This window comes from Antrostomus carolinensis, unplaced genomic scaffold (assembly GCF_000700745.2).
Source record: "Antrostomus carolinensis isolate BGI_N321 unplaced genomic scaffold, ASM70074v2 scaffold10794, whole genome shotgun sequence".
Classification (NCBI taxonomy): Eukaryota; Metazoa; Chordata; class Aves; order Caprimulgiformes; family Caprimulgidae; genus Antrostomus; species Antrostomus carolinensis.
In genome coordinates, this window is record NW_010311430.1 from 38604 (window position 1) to 62861 (window position 24258).

Here is a 24258-nt window from a genome sequence, read left to right on the forward strand (position 1 = left end):
TAGTTTTACAGATGTCTAGCTATCATAAAAGAATATATATTTATGCATTTTTAAATGCTGCAAAGTACAGACTTATTTCTGCAGACACCTAGCTTTCTCCATGGGCTTCAGAAACACCTCCTCTCCCTCCCTAAAGAGCTTACCAGCTCTGATGGAAAGGAGGAATGCAGGTTTCAGAAGATTCCTTGCCTGCCCTTATAGGAACAGTTGTTTGCTTGGAGGAAAAGAAGTGTCATTTCAGGTGCTTACACTAAAATATCCCTCCAAACATAAACATCCCTCTTTTCTCCAGAGAGGTTACTTCTTTGGGTTCAGTGTCCCTTTGTAGAGGTGTCAGCCATTTCATTGCTAGTCAGAGGTAAAGGACCATCTGACTCCAGATGTTTTACTGGAGAACTTATGCTAGGAAACTGCAGAGAATCTCTGCATCTCATCAGTTTGCCAATACTATCCCATATGTTGGCAGCAACTAAGAGCACAGAGGTGGATCCAGTCAATTACAGAGGGTGAAGTTTATATGATAACAAGGTATGACATTGCATGTGCCAGTTCTCTTCTTTCTAACAGATTTTAGGAATAATAACACATTATAAATACATAGACAAATGCTATCTGCAGCTGCATGTAATCTCCAAAAATGCCAGTGATATTCCCCGATTAGGATTATGAACAGAACACCCAAATCCCTTATGTTTGCACTCTTGCCTCAAAAGGCTAAAAAATTAGCGCATATTTCTGCTGATTTTTTTTTTTTTAAAGGGAAACAGAAAGTGGAGTTAATATTCCTTAGTCATATCCAGGGTAAAGCTACAGCAGCATTTAACAAAAGCTTAATCATTGAACAAAAAATGCTATAGTGGGAGTGATTTAATTGCACAAACAATAAAGTCACCTGCTCCAAACCTTTGCATCTTGTTGTGTGCGCTGGTTTTGTTGGGGACGGAGTTAATTTTCTTCACAGCGGCTAGTATGGGGCTATGTCTTGGATTTGTGCTGGAAACAGTGTTCATAACACTGTTTATTTACTGCTGTGCTTACAAGGTCTTTCCTACTTCTCACACCACCCCACCAGTGAGGAGGCTGAGGGTGCACAAGAAGATGGGAGGTTACACCGCTGGGACAGCCGACCCCAACTGACCAAAGGGATATTCTACACAATATGATGTCATGCTCAGCATATAAAACTGGGGGACGAAGAAGGAAGGGTGGACATTGTGAGCAATTATGTTTATCTTCCCAAATAACCATTACAAGTGATGGAGCCCTGCTTTCCCGGAGATGGCTGAACACCTGCCTGCCAACGGGAAGTAAAGAATTAATTCCTTGCTTTGCTTTACTTGTGCATGCAGCTTTTGGTTTACCTATTAAACTGTCTTTCTCTCAACCCATGAGTTTTCTCACTTTTACTCTTCTGATTCTCTCCCTCATCCCAACCAGGGGGGAGTGAACAAGCTGCTGTGTGGTGCTAGTTGCCAGCTGTGGTTAAACCATGACATCATTTAACTTACTAGGGACAGTCTTGGCCTGATCATGGCATAAGGAAAAATGTAACATATAGATACACTAAAAAGTGTACAAGAGTTGTAATTCTTGTTTACTGATAAAAAGTCCAAGTTTTTAAAATTGTAGCTCTTACTCTTATATTTTTAATTGAACAGGTCATTACTGTTATGAGCCCTTTGCCATTGAAAGTCATGGTACTGGAACTGGGATGGGTTAAGGCTAACACATACTCTCCTGACCTACTTGCAAAGGGCACCTCTGTTGCAAAATTAATGACCCTTTTTAACCTATAACCTGGCTTGGCATTGCCACCACGTATTTCACCTCAATACTTGTCTTAACCTTGCTGTGCCATGGTTGCTCAAAGATTCCATTGCTTTCCCTCACTTCAGGTTTCTGTTGCTGATTGTTCACAGATAAGACCTCAAGTTTGTAGTCTGCTGTTATATTTTCAAGTAGGTGAGAAACAAACCACACGTGGGCAGGGAGCCTGGATTGCTCTAGAGAAGCATTTTTGGTGTTGTTCCTTGTTATATCTAGCTAATTGTTTTTATTAAGGGCTGCATGAACTGTGTTCATAACAGTGACAGCAGGACTGCAAATAACTATTAAAAAATGTATTAAACTACAACATATCTGAACTTTTAAAGAAGACAGGCTGATCACTTGTGCAGTGAGTGGGCCATCAGGGACCAGTGAACTGTCCTGTCCTGCTTGGTCACCAGGCTGCAGAAGGCAGATCATACTCTGATTCTGTTGGGAAAGGATTCTTACATTTCACTTCTTTCTCACGTTCAATATTCAAGGGCCAGTACACAGTAGCATGGCTTTCAGAGGGAAGAATCCATCCCTTTTTAATGAATAACTTGGTCACAGGCAGCACCCCAGTAAGTTACTTAAAGATTAAATTCTATTGACTTGCTGCTAGTTCACAGTTTTGATTCGGTCACAGATGTTTTGTGCTGAATGTGGTCATGAATCAAACTGGGGCTCAAAGTTAACTGGGAAATTTAGGATACATTGGCAAAGCACATCTTAAAAAATATCAGAAAAGAAAGATTAAATAGTATAGTAGACTGATTGCCAAGAATCCCAAAAGACAGTTCACAGTTTCAAGGAACTGGTAGATTTAGGAAGACCAATCTACACCATGATAGACTTAGTCTGCATTTCCAAAATTGTTTTCCCAGACAAAATTTAAAATATTTTTATAAATGTAATTTTTAAAAGCAAATACTTCACAAATGGGTAAATATTCTGTTTGGGGTATCTAACATGGAATCGCAGAGTACACAGAGATAAGTGCTGCTGGAATTATTAAGTCTTACTCAAAGACACTCAAAGGGCTTGGCTGGGGATGACAAAAAGGACAAGTTTGCTCTTACAAAGAGCCAATGATGAAACTATAATTAAAAGTTATGCATGTGTGTCAGGAGGAAACATTTATGCTACTGTAATGATGTTTGGACATGATCTAAACACAGTACTGGGCAACTGGCTGTAGGTGGCCCAGCCTGAGCAGGGGCTTTGGATAAGATGACCTCCAGAGGTCCCTTACAACCTCAACCACTCTATGATTATGTATAGATATTATGCATATTAAAAGAGAATTATTATTTTTAAAAGTCAAGTAGTTTTAACGGCTGTGGCAAAGCCACAGTGAAAAAGAGCATGAAGAAACAGAAACAAATAAAATCTTGCCTCTATGTTTTTGCTTGATTAATGACTATGTTCCTTCAGTTTTTATATTAGTAAATCTTGACTGACATCAGCTTTTTCTTGCATCCCAGGAGATTCTACATCGAGCCAGTTCTCTCTCTAGCAGTTTGTTAAGGAATCAAGGCATTTCCTGTGATGTTTAAGTAGGTTAGTCCTTCATTCAGTGTTGGTGCTTTTAAGAGGAAAAGATAGAATTATTCCATCACCATCCATTTTTCCTTTATTCAAAAAACTTACTGTTCAAAGAAAATCCATCTTTAGTCAATAAAAAGCTTGCATATATGTCTGCCAGGAAGGCGTACGACTTCTTCAAGGGTTTGTGAGTCCAGGGTGAAAAGATGTGCCAGATCTTCTTACTGGGTTTGAGACTCTACGTCCCATTTCTGTACTGGTTCTTAATCTGAGCTGGAATCACCTTCTCCCTAAATCAGAACTTCTGCTTGACACAGTTACAAGCTGCGGTTGTGCTGCTAAAAACCAGGGAGAGGCAGTAACCTAAAGCACTGTAGTGACTCTCAGTATGTAGCATGGTTTTGATCTGTCCCGGTTAGCCCACTATGAGATGGTAACTGGGCCTAGTCTGGAATATAGCAGACTACAAAGACCATTCACAATAGGCATTATGGACAAAACTGTGCAGGTTTGGTTTCTCCACCCTGTACAGTCCTTCAACATTATTCCAGCAGACTTTGTACCCTCAGGTGATTCCTGAAGGCATGCAACACACCCAGGTCGTGTCATGTTATCAAAGCATGCCCCTGATACATTGCAACACAGCACTTACACTATTTAAGACATGTTGAACTCAAAATTGTGTCTTGGGAGCCCAGAAACTGTCATGTTCAGGAGAGGTACAAATCCAAACACTGTGTGGTGTGGGCATGAATAAACTGTTCCACTTTGACCCTACTTTATCTTGCAGTAAGTAGCCGACCCTGTTTTATTTTGCAGTATGTATGCAGTCATGAGGCCTTTGACCTCCAGGCTTGTTGGTCCTGGTGAGAACAAGAAATAGTATTTCTGCTGGGGGTAAAGGGAGGGATCAGTCTTCTTAAGCACCAGACAATGAAGTAGTTTTATCACCCGAAAACTTAATATGTAACAAATAAGACATTCCAGGGTGAATTTTAAATGCTTTTGATATGCATCAGGCCAAATCTGATGATCTAATAGTTCCTTCTGACCTTAACTTTGGTGAGATATGCCACACAGGGAGGTATCTCATCAGGGGTCATGGGGAAGAAAACTACAGCCCACAGAAGAGTGGTCTGAATTGTTTACTTCAGCAATTTTTTTAGCATGACATGTTACCATCTTCTCAGGTAATGAATGACAGGGGAAACCTTTTCTTGCCTAAGAAAATAAATTATACAATTTATGAGAAAAAAAGTACCAAGACAACACTGTGTTAAATGAGGTAACAGCAACATAACATCAAGTTCTGTAAAATCTACTGGCATGTAGCAATGATTATAATGTAGGTGTTATCTTAGGTGTAACGTGATGGTACGGATTGCAAAAGAGACATGGAAACTGTGATCTTGCTGTAAAGCAAACAGGAAGTTGTTCCACTTGCAGCAGACAAAGAAAAAACTCTCTTCTATAATCAAATAAACCTGACTAAATCACCAGGATATCATCAATTGCACTTGATGAATGGCTGCTTATACTGAGCAGAACAAAATTTTGGCAGAGCACTGTACTGGCAGAGTACCAATCCTGCCATGCTCGTGAGGCGGGCACGTGTGACTCAACAGGGAAATACATTGGTGTTGAGTGACTCTATGTTCCTCTTCTACCAAAGCCATTTGAAGTGAGACCTTTTGTGCTGTGGATGGGAGGGGGCCACACTGTCAGCTCATCTGTAAAAGGCAATCCTTCCAAATACTCGTAATGTGGTTGCTGGTAGGCATTTGGGCTCTCTTTCTGTATTGAAAGGGCAAGTACTAACAATGAATGAGACAGACAACAGAGGAAAACAATGAGTTAAATGGATAAATAAATGGTGCAGATCAGTTCTGCATACTTTCAATAATACACACTGCACTAGCATCCTTCTGGCCATGAAAATACATCACCTAAGTATTTGATACATCCTGCATTAGCCAATAACAGACAAAGCCATATAAAAATACAGAAAGAAGATTTTTAGGTATAGAATTCCAATTTTTAAAAAGTTCTGTTTCGGAACAAATAACAGTAAGTGCATTGTTGTTATTATAGGACTTGCCTAGATCATGGTAAAGAAGGATTTTACAGTTGAGGAATTTTAAGATACTGACTTCCACCTAAAAGAGTGGTCTAAATATAACTTAGTTGATCTCTTTAAGCACCTACTTATTTAAGATCCTTGTTTCTATGGAAAATCAAACCACTGTGAGTTGAATTAAGACAACTGTGATTTATATATTAAGCCCTCCTAGAAGTATAGCATTTTTTATGCTGCCATCATAATCTAATAATCTAAAGTTTAATGATTTAATCTGAACTTCACAATACAATGCCAAAATAGACATATTTATATTCAAAAAGAGTATCTATTATATTTTTCAGAATCTGGCAGCATTTAGAAAACCACTCCTAGGACATGTTATCTTTGACACTCAGGTTCCCATTTGTGCTGGTTTTGGCTGGGGTAGAGTTAATTTTCTTCACAGCAGCTAGTATGGGGCTATGTCTTGGATTTGTGCTGGAAACAGTGTTCATAACACAGGGATGTTGTATTTACTGCTGTGCTTACACAGAGTCAAGGCCTTTCCTGCTTCTCACACCACCCCACCAGTGAGGAGGCTGAGGGTGCACGAGAAATTGGGAGGTTACACCGCTGGGACAGCTGACCCCAACTGACCAAAGGGATATTCTACACAATATGATGTCATTCTCGGCATATAAAACTGGGGGAAGAAGAAGGAAGGGTGGACATTGGGAGCAATTATGTTTATCTTCCCAAATAACCATTACACATGATGGAGCCCTGCTTTCCCGGAGATGGCTGAACACCTGCCTGCCAACGGGAAGTAAAGAATTAATTCCTGGTTTTGCTTTGCTTACTCTTCTGATTCTCTCCCTCATCCCAGCTGGGAGGAGTGAGCAAGCAGCTGTGTGGTGCTTAGTTGCCAGCTGTGGTTAAACCATGACAACTTTATCCAAACTTGCTTTTCTTTTCCTTAAAAATATCCATGAAGTTAAAAATACTTGTCAGAATTTACTTAATTTCGGTACGGGATTGGCACACTGTACCCTACAGCTCAGTATTGCAGCATTGCTGCTTAATGTATAATTCAGGTGACCCAGAGATTAATATTTATGTTAGTTTAATGCCAAGGTGATACAGTGGCTTGAAAGCAATGATACTTGGGAAAGCAAACTCACCATTCTGTAAATAATGACTCAAAGACAGTCTTACATTTCTGCCTATCGCCAAGCAGAAGGAAAAGATGTCAAAAAAAGGATTAGCCCATAAATGTGATATCTGTCCTGCAGTGCTGGGTGGATGCTGCATTCCACTAAACTCTCCATAGATCTGGGAAAAACCAGCAGTGAGAACACATGGTGTACTCTATCTCAGGCTTTCCTTTCATAAACCTGTCAGTAATGCCTTACCTTTGGCACAGAAATGGGATGATTTGTGCTGTCCATCTGTTATCTTATGGAAGAGAATGCATTGGTCAGGTGATTGAGACATGACTCCAAGGAAACAGGAAGAGATGAGATGACCTAAAGAGTTACATTAAGTAGCTTCTATCTCAGGACAGCATTTCCAAAGGTCTAGCAGGACTTTGTGATGACAGGCTAAGACCCTCTGGGAACCAAACCAGTCACGTTGGAGCTAGCAAGTGCTGGCTGGTCACATCTTGTTTCTCTTGGTGGAGCAGGCAGAATGGGAGAGCAGCCACACAGACACCCAGCCACACATCTGATCTAAACAAGGGATAAAACAGGCATCTAGCAGAAATACTTTAGAAGCAGAGGCCTGATTTTTTTGCTCTGAAAGGCTGATCTTAGCGAGAACCTCTTCTAAGACACACTAATCAAAAGCCATGATCTGGCTAGGGCCTGGCAAAAAGTAGCAAATTCTTATCGTTGTCAGCACTGGAAACTTAATCAAATAAAATCCAATAACTTCTTCAGAAGACAGAGCAGTCTGGTTCAGCTGGAGGTTTTCTGCTACTTGATATTAAAAGATGCTCTCTTTCAGCTACTCATCCATATGGGTGTGCTACGATGTCTGTTCTCTGCAGATGGGCCACTGTTGATAGGGAATTGTAAAAAACTCTTGTTAACAGCTGAAATAGTGGGAACTGATGCCAGTTGATCATATAGGTGCCCCCCTCCCAAGCTCACAATGATTTTTTCTGGAAAAACAAAAGTGCCAGGTAAGAAATGCAAAACTCAGATTGTACAAAACCTACACCCCAATCCCAGTTGCTGTGACAGGAACCTGACTCAAATATGCAACTGTCTGTGCTTCTTCCTTAAACTACACACTGTTGGCACAGGGGGAAGAGCTTTGACTCTTGATTATAACACAAATTCAAACTATGGACTTTCAGATAAAGAAATTTTCTTCTTCTGGAAAATGCTGAATGAAAACGATTTGTAAACAAATCCAGCCTACTCTACACAGTCTCCTCTGGATGCATGGGAAAACTGTCTCTTTCTGTCCCCAGGTGAACCCCCTGCAGACTCCGGTGCTCTCTTCGTGGGGCCTCCCAGCCTATGTGCCCACCTCTGGCTCTCCCAGTGTCTCCACCAAGTGTGCCCAGTTATGGTGAGGGCAGGCACAGCCCTCCTGTCTCACCCGTGTGTTCTGTGGGGACTAGGGTGCCATAGGCCAGGCAGGGCCAGTTGGCAACCTTCCTCCTTGCTGTCCAGCCAGCTGCTGTGACAGTGAGCCTTGTTCACACTAGACACACAAATCAAGCAGCTATATGGTCCAGCATGATGCCTGGCTGTGCTCTCTCAGACTTGACCTTGACAACCCTACTCAGCTGAGTTTCTTTGCATCCAGTGTGGGCCTTGATCTCATTTCTGTTTTGATATCTTGTAACCAGGTACAGAGGGATCCTCCTGAACACCTTCAGAGATGAGCAAACAGGAGATTTCCCAGATTAATAAGCTTTTAGGAGAAAGGTCCTTGAAAAGAAACTGGAGTTGGAGAGCAGACCTGGAGGCTACAGCTAAAAGAGATGATCTCCAACCCAAGATGATCTGTAGGTTGGTGTACTCTTGGAGTAGGATGAACTGTTCTGGAATGACACTGAGATTGTGGCTGGAATCACCAATGGTGATTCACCTCTGTCCTGCCAGAAACGCTGTATGTGAGAGGATGACTGACAACATTATCAAGGGGGACTACTGTGTGTGAAAGCCCTTCCTCTTCTTTGGTCTCTGACCATTTGTGAGAGAGAGAGCAAGAATGGTTGAATAGTACATGCACTGGGCAAGCCTCAATTTTCTCAGTCATCTCCTGCGTAGAAGGACTGTTGTGCTTCAGATTTTTTCAGGCATATCTGCATCACCAAGAAGCCTGGAGACAGTTTTTGGTCCTGGGAGACCCAAGTCAGGTCAGGTGTTTTCTGGGTTAGGTGCTGTCCTTGTGCCCCTTGAAAAATCTGCTGACGGCATATCCCTCATTGCCCTTGGGGCCCTGCCCACATTGCCACCACAGGACTGGCTCTGCAGCGTGACCAAACCATTCATCTGCAGTAGGCTGCCTGCAAAACCCAACAGCATTCCTCTGCCAAGGAGTGTAATCTCACCACCTTGAAAGACCTTGCCTTCATATCAGTCCTTTGTTGGCTCAGCTGGTCATTGACTCTTGCAGAGTCCAGCTGTGACATTCCCTCTGCACTCATGGTTATCGGGGTAGGGTCAGCAACTCTCTCCAGTTCCGGCTCTTCGTACAGTTGATTTTGCTGCCTTGTTATACGCTGCAGATTTTACTTCTGCTCTCATTGACTCTGTTAACCCAGATATTAATAAATCAGGTTGTGTTGACCACAATAAAGAGGAATTGATTTAACTTGTTTTGTTGGTAAGTCATATATGATCTGTTTCCCAGATAAATAAAGGCTTATTTGTTCACATCTTGTTTAAGTATCAAAGCCACTGTTCCAACCTCCACTGTTTTCTGCTTTGTTTTCTTAACTGATCAAGCACTTCATTGATTCTCTTAGCACTGTTCAAGCCCTACAGTGCCCACAGGTGCTAAAGCTCCAGTGCATGCATCTTCTTCCATCAATCAGCTCCTCTCTCCTGCCTTGCAAAGTGAGGACTCATCATCTTGTCTTTGATTAAAGTTTGGGTGTCACTTTCTCTGCTCTTGTAAGGAAAGTGTGATACAGATTTGTCCTTAAAGATAGGTATATAAATATAGTAAAAAATATGTATGCATATTTCTGACACTGCCTACTTTTTCATCTCTTCATCTCTTTTTGCCTGCTTAAGTTCTAGACCCCCACCACCACTGTACGGAATAGAAAGAAGTGTCTTTGCTGGCATGGAGATATGGTGATCTGACACGTTGTACTGACTATCAGCTCCTTGTCAAACACTCTTCTTCCCCATTTGACATGCTGCCGTGTTCTGTGGGACCTTGCTCACTGATAGCGTGGGGTAAACGAAGAGCAGCAGCAGAAAGGTGGGTAGCGCCTACAGACCTAACGGAGACGTGAGCTGTGTTGGGTCGGGGCTGTGAACTACCTTTGTTCCTGTGTGTGCTGCAGGTGGCAATCACACACAAGAACAGGTAAATCATTTTTGAAACAGAAACAATTTCAAAGCTAGGACAACCAGCAGGAAACAGCAGGAAAAGCAGGAGCAGGAGATGTGCTTGGCAGAGCTGCTCTGCCACCTGGTGCTGGAGTCCTGTCCTGGCTGCTCCTCACTCGGTCCTGGGTCAAACCTGGCCTCTCCTGTCAACCAGCACTGCCGGCATTACATCCGGCCATCTAATACACACACCTGATTACTACAGGGAACTATAACAATGTTTTTTTACCCTTTCTGACTTCTAATACTAATAAATATAATTCCCCTTTGCACAGGGCAGTGCTGGTGGCTAAACCATGTCCTAGAATGTGATAACCACTGGTTGCAAAGATGGAACTACTTGTTAGACATTTTTTGATATTTATAGGTGTTATTTTCATTCTTAAAGTCTAAAAAGTATCAAATACATACATGTATGATCTGATTAGGTGTGTTCTTAACCCCTTCCTTACCTTGCTGGTTTTTATTTTACATTTTTATATGGTGTTTCTGTAGTTGTAAACTTAAGCATGGCTTTGCTCCATGCATTAAAGATTTGTTTTTTAACTGCTTGGAAGTGGATTCTCCATTAAGATACAAAAAATACTCAGCAGAAGGGACCATTTTCCACCTCCAAATAGATCCTATTAAAAAATCTGTAGAAAGACTGTGTCTGAGTGGCTTAGCTTTAATTTATTTGGCTGCAGTTACTTTCCCGCATGAATTCCCCATCCTGGAACCACTGCCTCTGCCTTGTGGGGTGGTACCTGAGTGCAATAGCCACCTCTAGAGTCTCTGCCCTGATGGTGATAGCGAGACCCTAGCAGAGCAGCAGCAAGCTAGTGCTGCTCCCCTGCAGGTCAGTGGATGTGTGATGCACTGACACGAGATGGAGGCAACGTTTGCAGCAAGCCCCTAAGTTCTGTATGGGCCATGTGCAGGTTGCAGGCTGCATATAGGCAACAGGGTACAGGAAACAAAGGTTAAATATGTGAACCCAGAAGTCTGTGTCATTTCTGGCCTGTGAATCACAGCATAAACACATGTTAACATTCATTTGGCCTAAATATTCACCCCTATTCACCTCTGGCTACCCTGAGGAGACTCCCTGCTTCCCATTTTAATGCTTGCAAGGTTTATGGAGTAAAGTGAACCAACAGGCAAACACTGAGACCTGGCTGACACGACCTGGCTGACACGTTAAGCAACTCTCAGGTAGTCAGATCCTCTGACAACCCAGCCTGAATAATGTTGATAAGCCGTGTTTTCAGGAGTTGCTAAACACAGATGACTCATTTGTTCATGTGGAACAGACTTGCTGGCAATCATGCAGACCAGGCAATCGGGAATGACAAGCATTTCTGGGTATCCAAGAAGAAATTCCTTTTGGTGTCAGGGACAAACTGCACTTCAAACTTTTATCTTTCTCTAAGGGAAATCAGAACTGACCAGTCTAACTCACAGACACGTAAGGGCTGACTGTCCACAGCACAAGCTGGCTGGTCTGAACCAAGAGTAAATAACCCCACTGCAGGTGCTCACGGTTCCATAGGCACTATCCCTAGCTGCCAGCTAACCTGTAGAATGGGAAAAGAAAACAGCTATGCCTGGCTTGTGTGTGTCTTTCTCAGCTTGGCTTATAGGGAGCTAGCGTGAACCATGACTTGCAGAACTTCATGAAACTACAGCCATCTACTAATGTCCTGTCATCAGGATGTAATTGTTATTACAGATACATGATTGACTGTTTCAGAAATAAAGACAGAAAGCTCAGATTTAGTTTCAAAGTGAGGCATGTTCCTCAAAACTGATGTACTTCCTGCAAGTTCCAGGAACTAGGCCACAAAAAATAACCAAAGTTTCTTTAACTGTCTCCGCTTTAGCAGAGAAAGACGGCAGTGGCTCAGATATTTCTAACAGTGCACAATGCAGTTTTTGCTATTGATTTTTTTAAGGAAAAGTGGGGGCCTGTTGTTAAATGGGTAAAATAACCTGGCACCAGGTAGTAGAAATGCCCAAGTGCTCAACAGTTTTTGGCCTTGGGTTTCACAGCCCAGCCTGCTCCTAGCCCAGCCTGCTCCCAGTGTGTGCCAGTGTGCTCTGAAGAAGGGAGGGGTGGCCATCAGGAGGAAGCAACGTTAGGGTCTATCTAAAAACTGGATGCATTCAGGTCCACAGAGTTGTGATGGGACCCACCCAGAGCTGCTGAAATTGCTGGCCAATGTGATTACATGTAGTTATCTATCATCCATGAAAAAAAATCACATTTATCATGGGAGGGCCCTGATGACTGCAAAAAAGGCTGATGTACTCAACACACTGCTCAACACACACACTCCAAATAGAAGGAAGACCCAGGCAACGGGGGCTAGTTGGCTTCCACTGCAGTCCCCAGAGGGATGAAGGAGCACTCCCCATTGGAATTCAATCCTAAATACTTGCAGGACAAAGGACTAGCCAACACAGACTTGCCACAGGCAAATGACACTTGACCACTTGATAGCTACACATTTCACCACTGATAGCAATGTGGATGAGGTGAAGGATGTAATGCAGCACATCCAGGCTACTGACACCTCCTCCTACATCAGTCTCCTGTAGAAGCTGAGGTCTGAGGAATGGACCACCAGGCTGAGAGAGCAGCAATCAACACCTTAACATCCAGCTGGTAGCCAGCAGGTAACACAGAAAGTATTCCGGATACCATCGGTCAAAAAAAAAGGGAGAGCTTCCTTGCCAGGAGGAAGGAGGAGGAGGGGAGGACAGAGAACCTCAGACACCCAGTTCAACTGCATGGAGTAGGAGAGGCAAAGGAGGTCCCTGCAGCCCACGGAGCAGATACCCACGTGTAGGCCATGGAGGACTCCACCCTGGAGCAGGAAAGCTGAGCCTGAGGGCAAGTGTGGCTGAATTGAGACCCCAAGAGTCACTCGATGCCAGAGCAGGGGTGGACCCCGAGAGCTGGGGGGTGAGGAGGTGTGCTGGACCAGAGGCCCATCTGCAGCTCATGGACATCCCCATGCTGGAGCCAGGAGCTGAGCCCAAAGACATCCCTGACTCCATGGGAAGCTCACTTTGGAACATCTTGTTCCTGGACTTTCACACCGGGAAGAGCAGCAATGGTGAACTGACTGAACCCCCATTCCCTGCCCCCAGCGGCACGGGGGGGAAGGCAGGGAAATCAGGAGCAAAGTTGATCTGAGCCCAGGAAGAAGGGAGGGTGGGGGGAAGGTGCTGTAAGATGTAGTTGTTATGTCTCACTGTGCTACTCAGATGAATGGCAACAAATTAAATTGATTTTTCTTCCCCAAGTTGAGTCTATTTTGCCTGTGACCATAACTGGTGAGTGAGCCGTTCCTGTCCTTCATTCCTAATCCTGTGCCCCCTTTGTTGTGACTCCCATCCCTTCTCACCAGGTGGGGGTGGGGGGGTGAGTGCAGGACCGCATCATCCTACTGTGCGTCAAACCACCACACTGATTTAATTCCTGTCAGTAAAAATAGTGGTATTTCAAAGGAACTGCCTTTAGTATGCCTAAGAGATGCATTTATTCATCTCAAACTAATCTCCTCATGGGGGGCAAAGGAGGGGGAGGCACGGCTCTCCTCTCTCTGGTGACCACCCACAGGGCACAAGGATATGGAATGAAGCTTCATCAGGGCAAGTTCAGGTTGGACATTAGGAAAAGGTTCTTCACTGAGAGGGTGGTTGGTCACTGGAACAGGCTCCTCAAGGAAGTGGTCAAGCCTGTCAGAGTTCAAGGAGCATCTGGATGATGCTCTTAGTTACATGGTTTTGTATTAGGTAGTCCTGCAAGGAGCAGGGAGTTGGACTTGATCCTTATGGTTCCCTTACAACTTGAGATAGTCGATGATTCTATGATTCTTTCACTGATTAGCTTCATTTGAAGCCTCTCCAGGAAGCTTTGCACTCTGCACAAGCATCTTCTGTATCTCTGAGAACTTGTGACCTGTTCTCAGCTGTTAAACTGCATCATTCAGCTCTAGGGCACAAGGAAGGCACCTTTTTCTCCTCCGTATACTTTCATCACAGAGATAACCATGGACAAGTTTATCATAGGGAAAAGGTTTGATCAGCAAACCCTTCCTCATGCCACAACCATGAAACAGTATCTGCAGTGACATACTGACACGTGCAATAGGAGAAATTACCGGATTCTCTGCTTTTTGTACCTTCAAAAAATTCGATTCTGGCTTGAAGGATCCCACAGCATTGGCATTTTGCTTCAGAAAAATATTAATGTAGGTAAGATTTTCAGGCAGTTACTCTCACTCTGAGAAGCAATAATGCTTAAGAGCAAAAGCATTTAGCAGAGGAACAGAGGTGCCAGAACATCTGTTGTGGGTCTGTCCATAACTCTATAATGCGTCCAGCTTCTACAAAACTTCCATTCTCCAAATGGATGTGTGATGTCCTTTACCTTTCCTTTCACCCACTGCCAATTAAAGATCTCATTTAGGATTTGCTGATGATATTCCACAGAACAGCTGCTGTTAGTTTCTGGCTGACAGTATAGACCAGCTTCTTGGAAGGCCAATGTTATGTACAAGCGTGGCAGAAATGGAACAGGGAACCAGGATTAAATCACACTGTTAAAGGGGGAGGGGAGAAGAACCCCTGCAATACAGCCTTGTGAGGAACTACTGGTGACACCAGTTCTCCAAATCTATCACTGCCCTAATTAAGTTGCATTTTTACTGTAAAGCAGGCAAGCTGCCAGTCATGGCGAAGTGCAACCTGCTTTCCAGCAACTGTCAGCTAGAGCTCAAAAGCATGTTCATGCTTAAAACAGAAACCTTTAAGAATAATGGGGCTTGAGGAGCCATGTTTGGGCAGGGAGTGAACTAGCAGTAAAATACTCACAACTTTTACTATAGCAACGTCTAAGGGTTATTTTTTTTTGTTGTGTTTGGGTTTTTTTAAATTTTCATTCCCACTTGTAGCCTAATTTCATATTCACGTCACGTATCTCATGTATTTCCTTCTGAGGTCACTACAATCTGTACAGTATTGCTGAAGAAAAGAATTTGAGGCTAATGGAAGTCAAGACCTCGTGATAGTCCACCCAGTCTATTCCTGCTGTTTCTCTGTTCCAGAGCAGGCCAAGGGGCCGATAGCTTGCCACAAAAGCAGCCTGCCACCAGCTGCCACCTCCACCCTCTCTCTCATCACAGTCAAAAGAGGGCTCACAGAGAATAGGAAAGAAAAACGATGGCTGAAACAATTACAACTTGTCGAACAGAGAGGGTGGCTTCCATTTGTACACATAGATACATTTTACAGTCACCCTGGCAGTGAGTGACTGGCTATCCCTGTCATTTTGCAGAGGCTGTCTGCAGTTTTCAGACCAAACAGGGTTACTGAGGAAAAAGCTTAAACTCAGCAATGTTCTACTTCTACATAGCTATCTCCTGAAAGGTCTGCATTCTCTTTGGAAAAAGTCTTTTGCTTTATACAGCCAAATAAGAGTTTAGGATTTGTTTCCCTCTTAGAGGAAAAAAAAACCCCAAAGCACTCCCCCCCCCCCCAAAACAACAAACAAACAAACAAACCAAAACACCAAACCCCTGCACTTTCAGTTCTCAGTGGAAGGAAACCCAACTTTAGGGCTGTATGTGCAACTAAGACTAGAAAGCAAGAGTCAGGCTGTAGCTAGGTGCTCGTGCCCTGTCACTATTTCTTGACTGTCAGTCTAGGACAAATACAAGTCATGTAGGGACCTGATTCAGAACACTACACTGGGCTCCTGCGACTCAGTTTCTGATCTGCCTATGCTGGATCAACAAGCAGCCTGTGCTATAACACTTGGTCCAACAGAAGCATATCTTTTCAGTTCTGTAGTCAGGATTTGCTATCCAACTACAAAGACCATATTAGTCCTTAAGTAAGTAGAAGCTCAGGCCATATGCCAATAAACAAACCCAATGGAAGCTGAAGCATGAGCAACCACCTCCATAGGCAGGTTACCAAACACCAGTCTTAATACAGGGCTTCTAGCTAAGGGGCATTCTGCATGAGCACTCTATTACAAGGTCTTCCAGGAATCAAAAAATACCTCGTCCTACACATCACCTTTCAGGCATGGTGCGCAAGCTCTGATGTGCAGGAAAGAATCAACTTGTAGTGGTAGGAGACTTCAGGAAATTATGCCATTTCCCTCAAAAAAACCACATTTCATGATCAGGTCCATCTCTTACAGAAAGCAGGATTTGACAGTGAAATCTGTTCTTTACCCACAGACATCTGCATAACTCTCCCCCTGCCCCCCGCCCATCTTTTATCATTACTTAAACGACAGGGATTCAACTACAACAGGAACCCACTGAGCAGATTCAATAGCAACTCTTCCAGATCAGACTTGGGGAACAATGGATGAATTGCACAAGGACCAGCACAACAATAGCAGAACAAGTTCTAGGGTCTAGACACTGAGAAGTTTTGTTCATTTGGATCTTATGCCTGATTTCAAACATGTCCTTTCCCAAAACTTTTCTTGTCCTTCTATCATTAATAAACAGACATGCAAAATTACTAAGAGAGATGCAGTAAGCACAGAAACCATGATGCAAAATATTCTGCTTTTTAGATGAGATCTGTATCAGCTGTTCTAATGTATATGTTGTTTTTTGTGCTGGAAGACATCTCATCACCACTCCTAAAAAGAAACCAACATTTTTTCCTTTTAAAAAGATGTTTCACCATGTGACTTTTGACAGGCAATTTTTTTTTCAGCAATTGAGCAATGGTCCACAGTATGAGAAGCAGCAAAAGCATTTTATTTGCTGTATAATTAGTGTCATTAGAAATATGATTGGTAAAAAAACAACACACAAGTCCACAAAGAAAGGAAGGCTTAATAAAAACCAAAGAGCACTGGAGGGGTGGTGGTGAAGACTTAGCAGAGAAAAGTTTTTTCTGGACAGCAACAAGTTCTTTTGGCCACTAGAGATAGTAACAAATCTTCCCACTACTTTGCATAAGAATGTTCTCTACGCTTGTTGGACTGCTAGCTTCAAATCACTTACATGTGTTGTAGAGCGTGAGAAGGGAACCAAATACGAGATCATGATCTGTTCACATCAGATAACCACTTCCATGCAACTGTTCTGCACATGCAGAGGCATAAAACTTACTCAGCAAACACCACCATCTCAAAAAACACTTCAAGTCATAACAATGCTTCACTTTGTTTAATTCCTGTATTTTCAAAAAGGTGGTAGAAGTACTGCATTTTTTTTAAACAATAACATGCTTCTCCTCCTTCAAACAGAAAATATCTTCAATCTTTGAAACAATTATTTTTTTCCGCTGACATTTAAACGACCAGACATTCTTAATTCATGAAAATAACAGATGTGTTTCTGAAGCAAGAGGTTGCCACAATGGTTATTTGTAAACATTATACCCACAACAGTAAGTACATCAAAACCCCACACTTCCACCTTAAAATAAACCACAAAGCTTTGACATGAAATACATAAAAAGTTTATTATGTATGTACCCCATTTTGTTATCTGGAGGAGAAAATCTGAGGCAACAGTTTGGTGCAGTACAGAGAAGCAAAGCAATATACAGTAGCTGCACACAGCTTGATTGGTTTCAGATCACAACTAAATACTCTTACTACGGCCGTTAGTACAGAAATGTTCTGTAATTAGAAAAAATGAGAAGTATTACTCTCATGCTGTACAGTCTCATGTTTCTTGGTTAGAAAAGAACAACTGATTGAGTTTGAATCTTTCACGCCTTAATCTTTCACACCAACTTGCTCGGCTGTTGCCTCTGGAATGTTCAGCACAAAGGTTAAGCTCCAGACATAATTTAAGTGCTTTTCATGTGCAAACTGTTACTGGCTAAAGCTTTCAAAGTACATTTAATTACAGATATGAACACCCTGTAAAGATATGAGGATATGATAGCAGACCCAGAGGCCAATACAGATTCTTTAAGAGAAATGCTATGTTCCACTGCAGTAGTTCTAGTCCCTGATTAGGTCCTTCCAAAGAGAGGGCTTATTTCAATTGTAGGAGATAGACCACTCTTTGACAGAAGCATCATGGGATGTTGTTACCAGAGTGTGTTCATCCAACCATGCCAAGCTGCTTACGTGATGTAGTCTGTGAGCATCTGTAGGGCAGTGCGAAATAACAGAAAAGAATTAAGAAGGCTAGGCTGACAAAAATAACTTCAGCACATATTCCAAATGTGACTTTCAGCTGCATTAAATACTAGTAGTGTATTTTAAAAGTCACTACAAAATAACATTAACAGAAGAGTTCTGGCTATTATAGCTAGTAACATAAAGGATAAATTAGTTTGGGAACATTCAAAGCCTGCTTCCCATTAGTTCTAGAAAATGGGTATTGTGTTTAAATTTCAAGAACTACTAGCAACTTTCAAAAGTAAGATCCTGAAGGAAACATACCTGGTATCTTGACTCTGGTCTCTGGATCACTTACAGTCCAAACATATACCATCATGTCCATGCCTCCAGAAGCAAAATGTTCATTGTCTGGTGACCAGGCAATACAAACAATTTTTGCATGGTGTCCATAAAAGACATTATGTTCCTATTTGAAAGTCAGAGATACAGTGTTATTTCATTAGTTTAAGCTACTTCAGGAAATCACTGTTTTTTAATGTGTAGCATCACAATAAGCTACTGCAAGACTCCAGACAACATACATCTCAGGTGCAGATGGATGCCCTAAGCCAAGTGGCAGCTTTGTTTTATGCTATGCATTTAAACACTTATCAGGCCAACAAAAACCTTTTCTAAAATACACTAAGACTTTATATGAAAGCTGGATCTATAAAGTGCATATGCAGCAAGTAACTTCTTGCTTAGAGACTTTTAAAATAACACCATAAATGTTTCTAAAAGCAAAATTCTTTCAATTTTTACTTGCAAAATGAACTGGTTTTGTGGAATGGCATCCTGCATTTTTTTACTTCAGTGTGGCTTCAGTCGAAGCTCAATGACTGTACAGGCTGATATACATATTGACTGCTCAAAAATGGAAATGGCCCATTTTTTGGTTCTTGGTTAAAAGACACTAGTTTGAAGGATAAAGCAAGATTCCTTGCCTGAATGTATCATAGAATCACAGAATGGTTTGGGTTGGAAGGGACATTAAAGATCATCCAGTCCCAACCCCCCTGCCATCATCAGGGACACCTTCCACTAGACCAGGTTGCTCAAAGCCTCATCCAACCTGGCTCTGAAAACTTCCAGGGAGGGGGCACATCCACAACTTCTCTGGACAACAATACCTTTCATTCCTTACTTCTTACCATGGAACTGTGTGCCACAGCCAGTAGATTTTTATTGCCAAGTCTGCTTTATTTACTTAATTAAATTTTATTTTACTCCATGACTCTTATCAAATTGAGCCTGCATTCCTGTCCATTTCACAAAAACACACCCAGATTCTCTAAGAGGCATACACATATATTGTTAATTTTTTGTTCCTTTAAAAAAAACCCCCACACTAGTGATTCAGCTGACTCCAATACAGAACCTGCATACTTTGTAATCTTTTATATTTAACTACTGCTAGCCTGTGGAAATCCAACCCCTCCCTGACTTAACTATGTGTTTGTTATTAGCTATGTTGGAGTGTTTTGCCAGTAGCCAACCAATGCTGTATATTTCTTCGCCTATTCTTATGAGCTGAAAGCTTCACATAAGGCTGCTGTGAAAAGCAGTGCTAACTCAAAATAGCAGGTAAGCAAGACAGTCACAGAAATATCAAATATACATCAACGATTTAAAAATTCTCACCAGCTACAATATATCTCACCACAACAGATTAAGACATGAGATGCCACTCAATTTGTTTTTAAAGAAACAAAACTCCTGATACAATAACTCTTACCACATAGCCATCAGTGACATTGAAGACAGTGACAACTTTGTTTGCATCACAGACTGCAAGAAAGGCACCATCGTGTGAATATGCCAGGTCAGTAACAGGACCTTTAGCTTCCAAAGACTTATCATCATTTTTCAAAGAGGTTCCTTGAATCAAATACAAACGGACATTCCCATCCTGCAAATTAATAGTAAAAAAGGGAGGAAGGTAAAAAAATCCCATCACAACAAAAAGAGGAAGGCTTACTGAGTTTCTGGGACTTTTTGCATCAATTCTATCTAGTGGTGCTTATATTAAGAAATAGTTTAAAGAACCTGTTGTTTACGATGGCTACAATCCACCAAGTCTAGAATACAGACCCGATTCTAGAATTTGCCTAACTTTAAGCATACACTGAGTAAAAACAATTTGACGATTTAAAAAGCAGCAAATAAGATAAAAAATAAAACAGGCGTTAAGGTCACAATGGTGGGAAAACCTGGGGAATGAAAACCCAGGAATACCAATTACACATAGTTTACTTGTTACAATACTGCTGATGTTACAAAATGCCACCTACTACTTCTCAACAAAACACTGCTACTATCGTTAATCGATTCTGTTACTCGTTCCACTGTTCAAAGTAGAATAAGCTTAGGAAGTGCAACCTTACCGCTCCTCCCACTGCTGCTGTACTTCCTCCAGGGTGAATGGCTACAGCTTCTGGCTCATAGCCAAGGTCATCAATTGCAAAACATTTTTTCTTATCTTTCATCAAGACAATCTGTAAATAGAAAACCAGAAACTAAGACCTTTCTTCAAAATGCCTAATACAAAACTATGACTAAGCCACATTGCTTAGTCATAAATACAAATCCACTCTGATTGCTCAGAAGTTTACTATATTCTGATCTTAAGGGAAGAGTTTCATTCCTTTTTTAAAAAAAGAAATGCTTACATGCAGTGACTAACTAATCTGCTGTACTAGAATACTTATGTGCTCTAAACTAGGTAGCGCAAGGCATGCTCTACTGCCTTCAGCTTTGCCTCATTTGGTTTGAACATGAAAGAAACACGAACAAAGTATTTTTAGCAATGCTTAGTCCCTTCCCGGTTCACTGTTAAAGGAAGGGAGGCAGGATAAAATTAGTAGCAAGTTAATACTGCAATATTAAATTTTAAGGGCTATTTCCTATCTAGTTCTATACTATGGACAACTGGAATTATAAATCACATGGAAAACGGGTTTGGAAAACACTACTGAAAAGACTCAAGAGTAACACCAGCATTTATACAGAATGCATAAATCCTTAGAAGTATGCTTTGATACTAGATAGCCCTGGTACAATCTCTCTGGTTTTGTTTGATTAATCTGAATACTACTGGCAAGCAAGCTGGAGCTACCCATGCTGCACAAGAGTATTAGTTAATCAGTTAGTTGGATTAGTAGCAAAAAAAACCAAAAAAAAACCCCAAAAAACAAAAAGCAGGAGCAAGACATCCTTTCCCCAAAATCACATCACTGAACAGATCAGCAAAAGCATGATTCAGACTGGTGTAGCCTTCCAGCACAAAGCTGTATTGATAATAAATTCAGATGCATCCACATGAGGGATCATGCAAAATTTAAATCTATACATAAGACTGTCGGATTGGTGAAGGATGTAAAAAGACAAGACTACCAAGTACCCTGCTTAATTATGTTCTCTATAGCTCTTATTAGGAAATTCTGCAGATGTGCAAAGTGATCCCACACTAAATAGGATTGTTAGAAACCATCATGTTACCATACACGGCACTATTAACACAGCACTTGTGTTGATAATCCACAAGTTAATACTTACTTGTCCAATGCATAGTACTACAGTATAACCACCAGGACCCACAGCTAAACATTTTGGTTGAACATCCATTTTCACAGCATCCTGGCCACTGGAAGAAGGTGTGCCAAGGTGGAGAAGCAAGAAGGATAAAGCATAAAAAAAAAAGTTATTCCATGTCTACCATTATTTTAAATTTCCTATTCAAATAATCACCCACTAATGATCAAGAACATGCATAATTGAACTTATTTTTCTTTTAAATAATCTGCAAAGTTTCCTCCTGTTTACTGATTAAAGCATTAGTACTGTGATCAGGTAGTACACTTTCAAAGTGAAAGACAATATTACTGTACTAGAGTTTAACTTCTTAAAGTAACTAGGTGATCTAACAGGATTCCCTCAAGGTTTTTTTGCTTCAATTATAGTTTCCATGAAAAAACAACTGTATTCCACCCCTCCTAACCACAGTTATTGCCAATATTCCTGGGTATTTATGAGTCATAAAACAGGCACCCTTCCCACAGCCCCCTAACTAAGCCACCTGATACAAGGCAGATTTCTATCTAACCTGTGGAAGGGATGAAACAAATTGGAAAGCCTGGGATGCATTTCTTGTCAGAAAAAAGCAAGGGTGGTACAGCAATCATTTCTACAGTTTCCATGGTAACTTAAACCCTGAATAAATTGCAGCATAAAATTCTTTACCATATAAATCAACAAAACACTTGCTGTAAAATTATTAGGGATGCACACTATGAAAAAAGCCAACATTTTAACTAACCTGTAATCCCTCTTGCTAAGGTTGGTATAGCGCACGGTGTCATCCATACTGCAGGTGACCAGCTGATCCATTTCATCCACTGCCATTCTAGAAACCTGGTTTGTATGGCCTTTCCCAGAAAAGCCATCATTCTCTCCAGTTTCAGAATCCCAATAATGTGCATAATAGAATTAAGGAACATTTGAAGATACTGGTGCAGTCAGATACAGCATCATAAAAAGTTAAATAGTAGACAGAATAGCTAAGGTTAGAAGGGACCTTCAAAAGTCATGTAGCACAACTCCCCTGCAGTGAGAAGTGACATCTTCAACTAGATCAGGTTGCTCAGAGCCCTGTCCAGCCTGACCTTGAATGTTTCCAGGGATGGGGCTTCTACCACCTCTCTGGGCAACCTGTTCACCACCCTCATTGTAAAAAAATATCTCTTCCCCCCATCTAATCTAAATGTACTCTCTTTTAGTTTAACTCTATTACCCCTTGTCCTATCACTACAGGCCCTGCTAAAAAAGTTTGTCCCCATCTTTCTTATCAGCCCCCTTCAAGTATTGAGAGGCCACCAAAAAGGTCTCCCTGGAGCCTTCTCTTCACCAGGCTGAACAACCCCAGTTCTCTCTGCCTTTCTTCATAGGAGAGGTGTTTCAGCCTCCTAATCATTTCTGTGGCCCTTCTCTGGATTCACTCCAACATGTCTGTGTCTTTCTTGTGCCAAGGACTCCAGGACTGGATGCAGTACTCCAGGTAGGGTCTCACCAGAGTGGAACAGAGAGGCAGAACCACCTCCTTCAACTTGCAAGGGCCCATTGCTGGCTCATGCCCAGCTTTTCATTCATCAGTAGCCCCAAGTCCTTCTCTGCAGGGCTACTCTCAATCCCTTCATCCCACAGCCTGTATGGATACCAAGGATTGCCCCAGCCCAGGTGCAGGACCTTGCAGTGGGCCCTGTTGAACCTCATGAAGTTCACACAGGCTCACTTCTTGACCTTTTCCAGGTCCCTCTGGATAGCACTGGTGTTGTCTGCAAACTTGCTGAGGGTGCACTTGACCCCACTGTCATTGATTGACATATTAAACAGTAATGGTTGCAATATGGATCCTACTCATCACTGATCTTGTATTGGGTCTGGCTGGGATGGAGTTGATTTTCCCCGTGGCAGCCCTCAGAGTGCTGTGTTTTGTGTTGGTGGCTCGAGGGGTGTTGATAACACCCCAGTGTTTTGGTTACTGGTGAGCAGTGCTCACACAGCACCAAGGCTGTCTCTCCACCATCTCCCCCTCCAGTAGGTTGGGGGTGGGGAAGGTCTTAGGAGGGGCCACAGCCAGGACAGCTGACCCAAACTGACCAAAGGGATATTCCATACCATATGACATCTGCTCAGAAACAAAAGCAAGGAGAACGCAGGGGGAAGAGGGGGCATTCGTTACTTCTGTTTTGTCCTCCAGGAACTGCAATGCATACGAAGCCCTGCTTCCCGGGAAGTGGCCAAACAGCATGGCCTGCTGATGGGAAGCAGGGAATAAATATTTGGTTCTTTTGCTTCTATGCACACAGCTTTGCTTTGCTTCTATTAAACTGCCTTTGTCTCGACCCATGAGTTTGGTTATTTTTTTGTGTTCCATCTTATTTTCTCTCCATCTTGCTGAGGAGGGAGGTGACAGAGTGGGCTTTAGTGGGCATCTGGCATCCAGCCAGGGTCAACCCACCACAGATCTCCATATGGACATCGAGCTATTGACCACAACCCTCTGGATGCAACCATACAAGCCCTTCCTCAATCACCAAACAGTCCACCCATCAAATCCATAT

At 42.1% G+C, this 24258-nt stretch overlaps 1 protein-coding gene across 1 annotated transcript; it reads right to left on the reverse strand.

The window, feature by feature from the left end:
• Positions 1-17167: 17167 nt before the first annotated feature.
• LOC104523992 (WD repeat-containing protein 1) lies at positions 17168-22606 on the reverse strand (the record flags this gene model as incomplete). The annotated part of the gene is made up of 6 exons (XM_010166735.1): positions 17168-18123; positions 18422-18566; positions 19875-20048; positions 20524-20634; positions 21695-21782; positions 22455-22606. Coding segments are annotated over 6 exons (780 nt in total), but the record flags the coding sequence as incomplete, so codon positions are not given.
• Positions 22607-24258: the final 1652 nt, after the last annotated feature.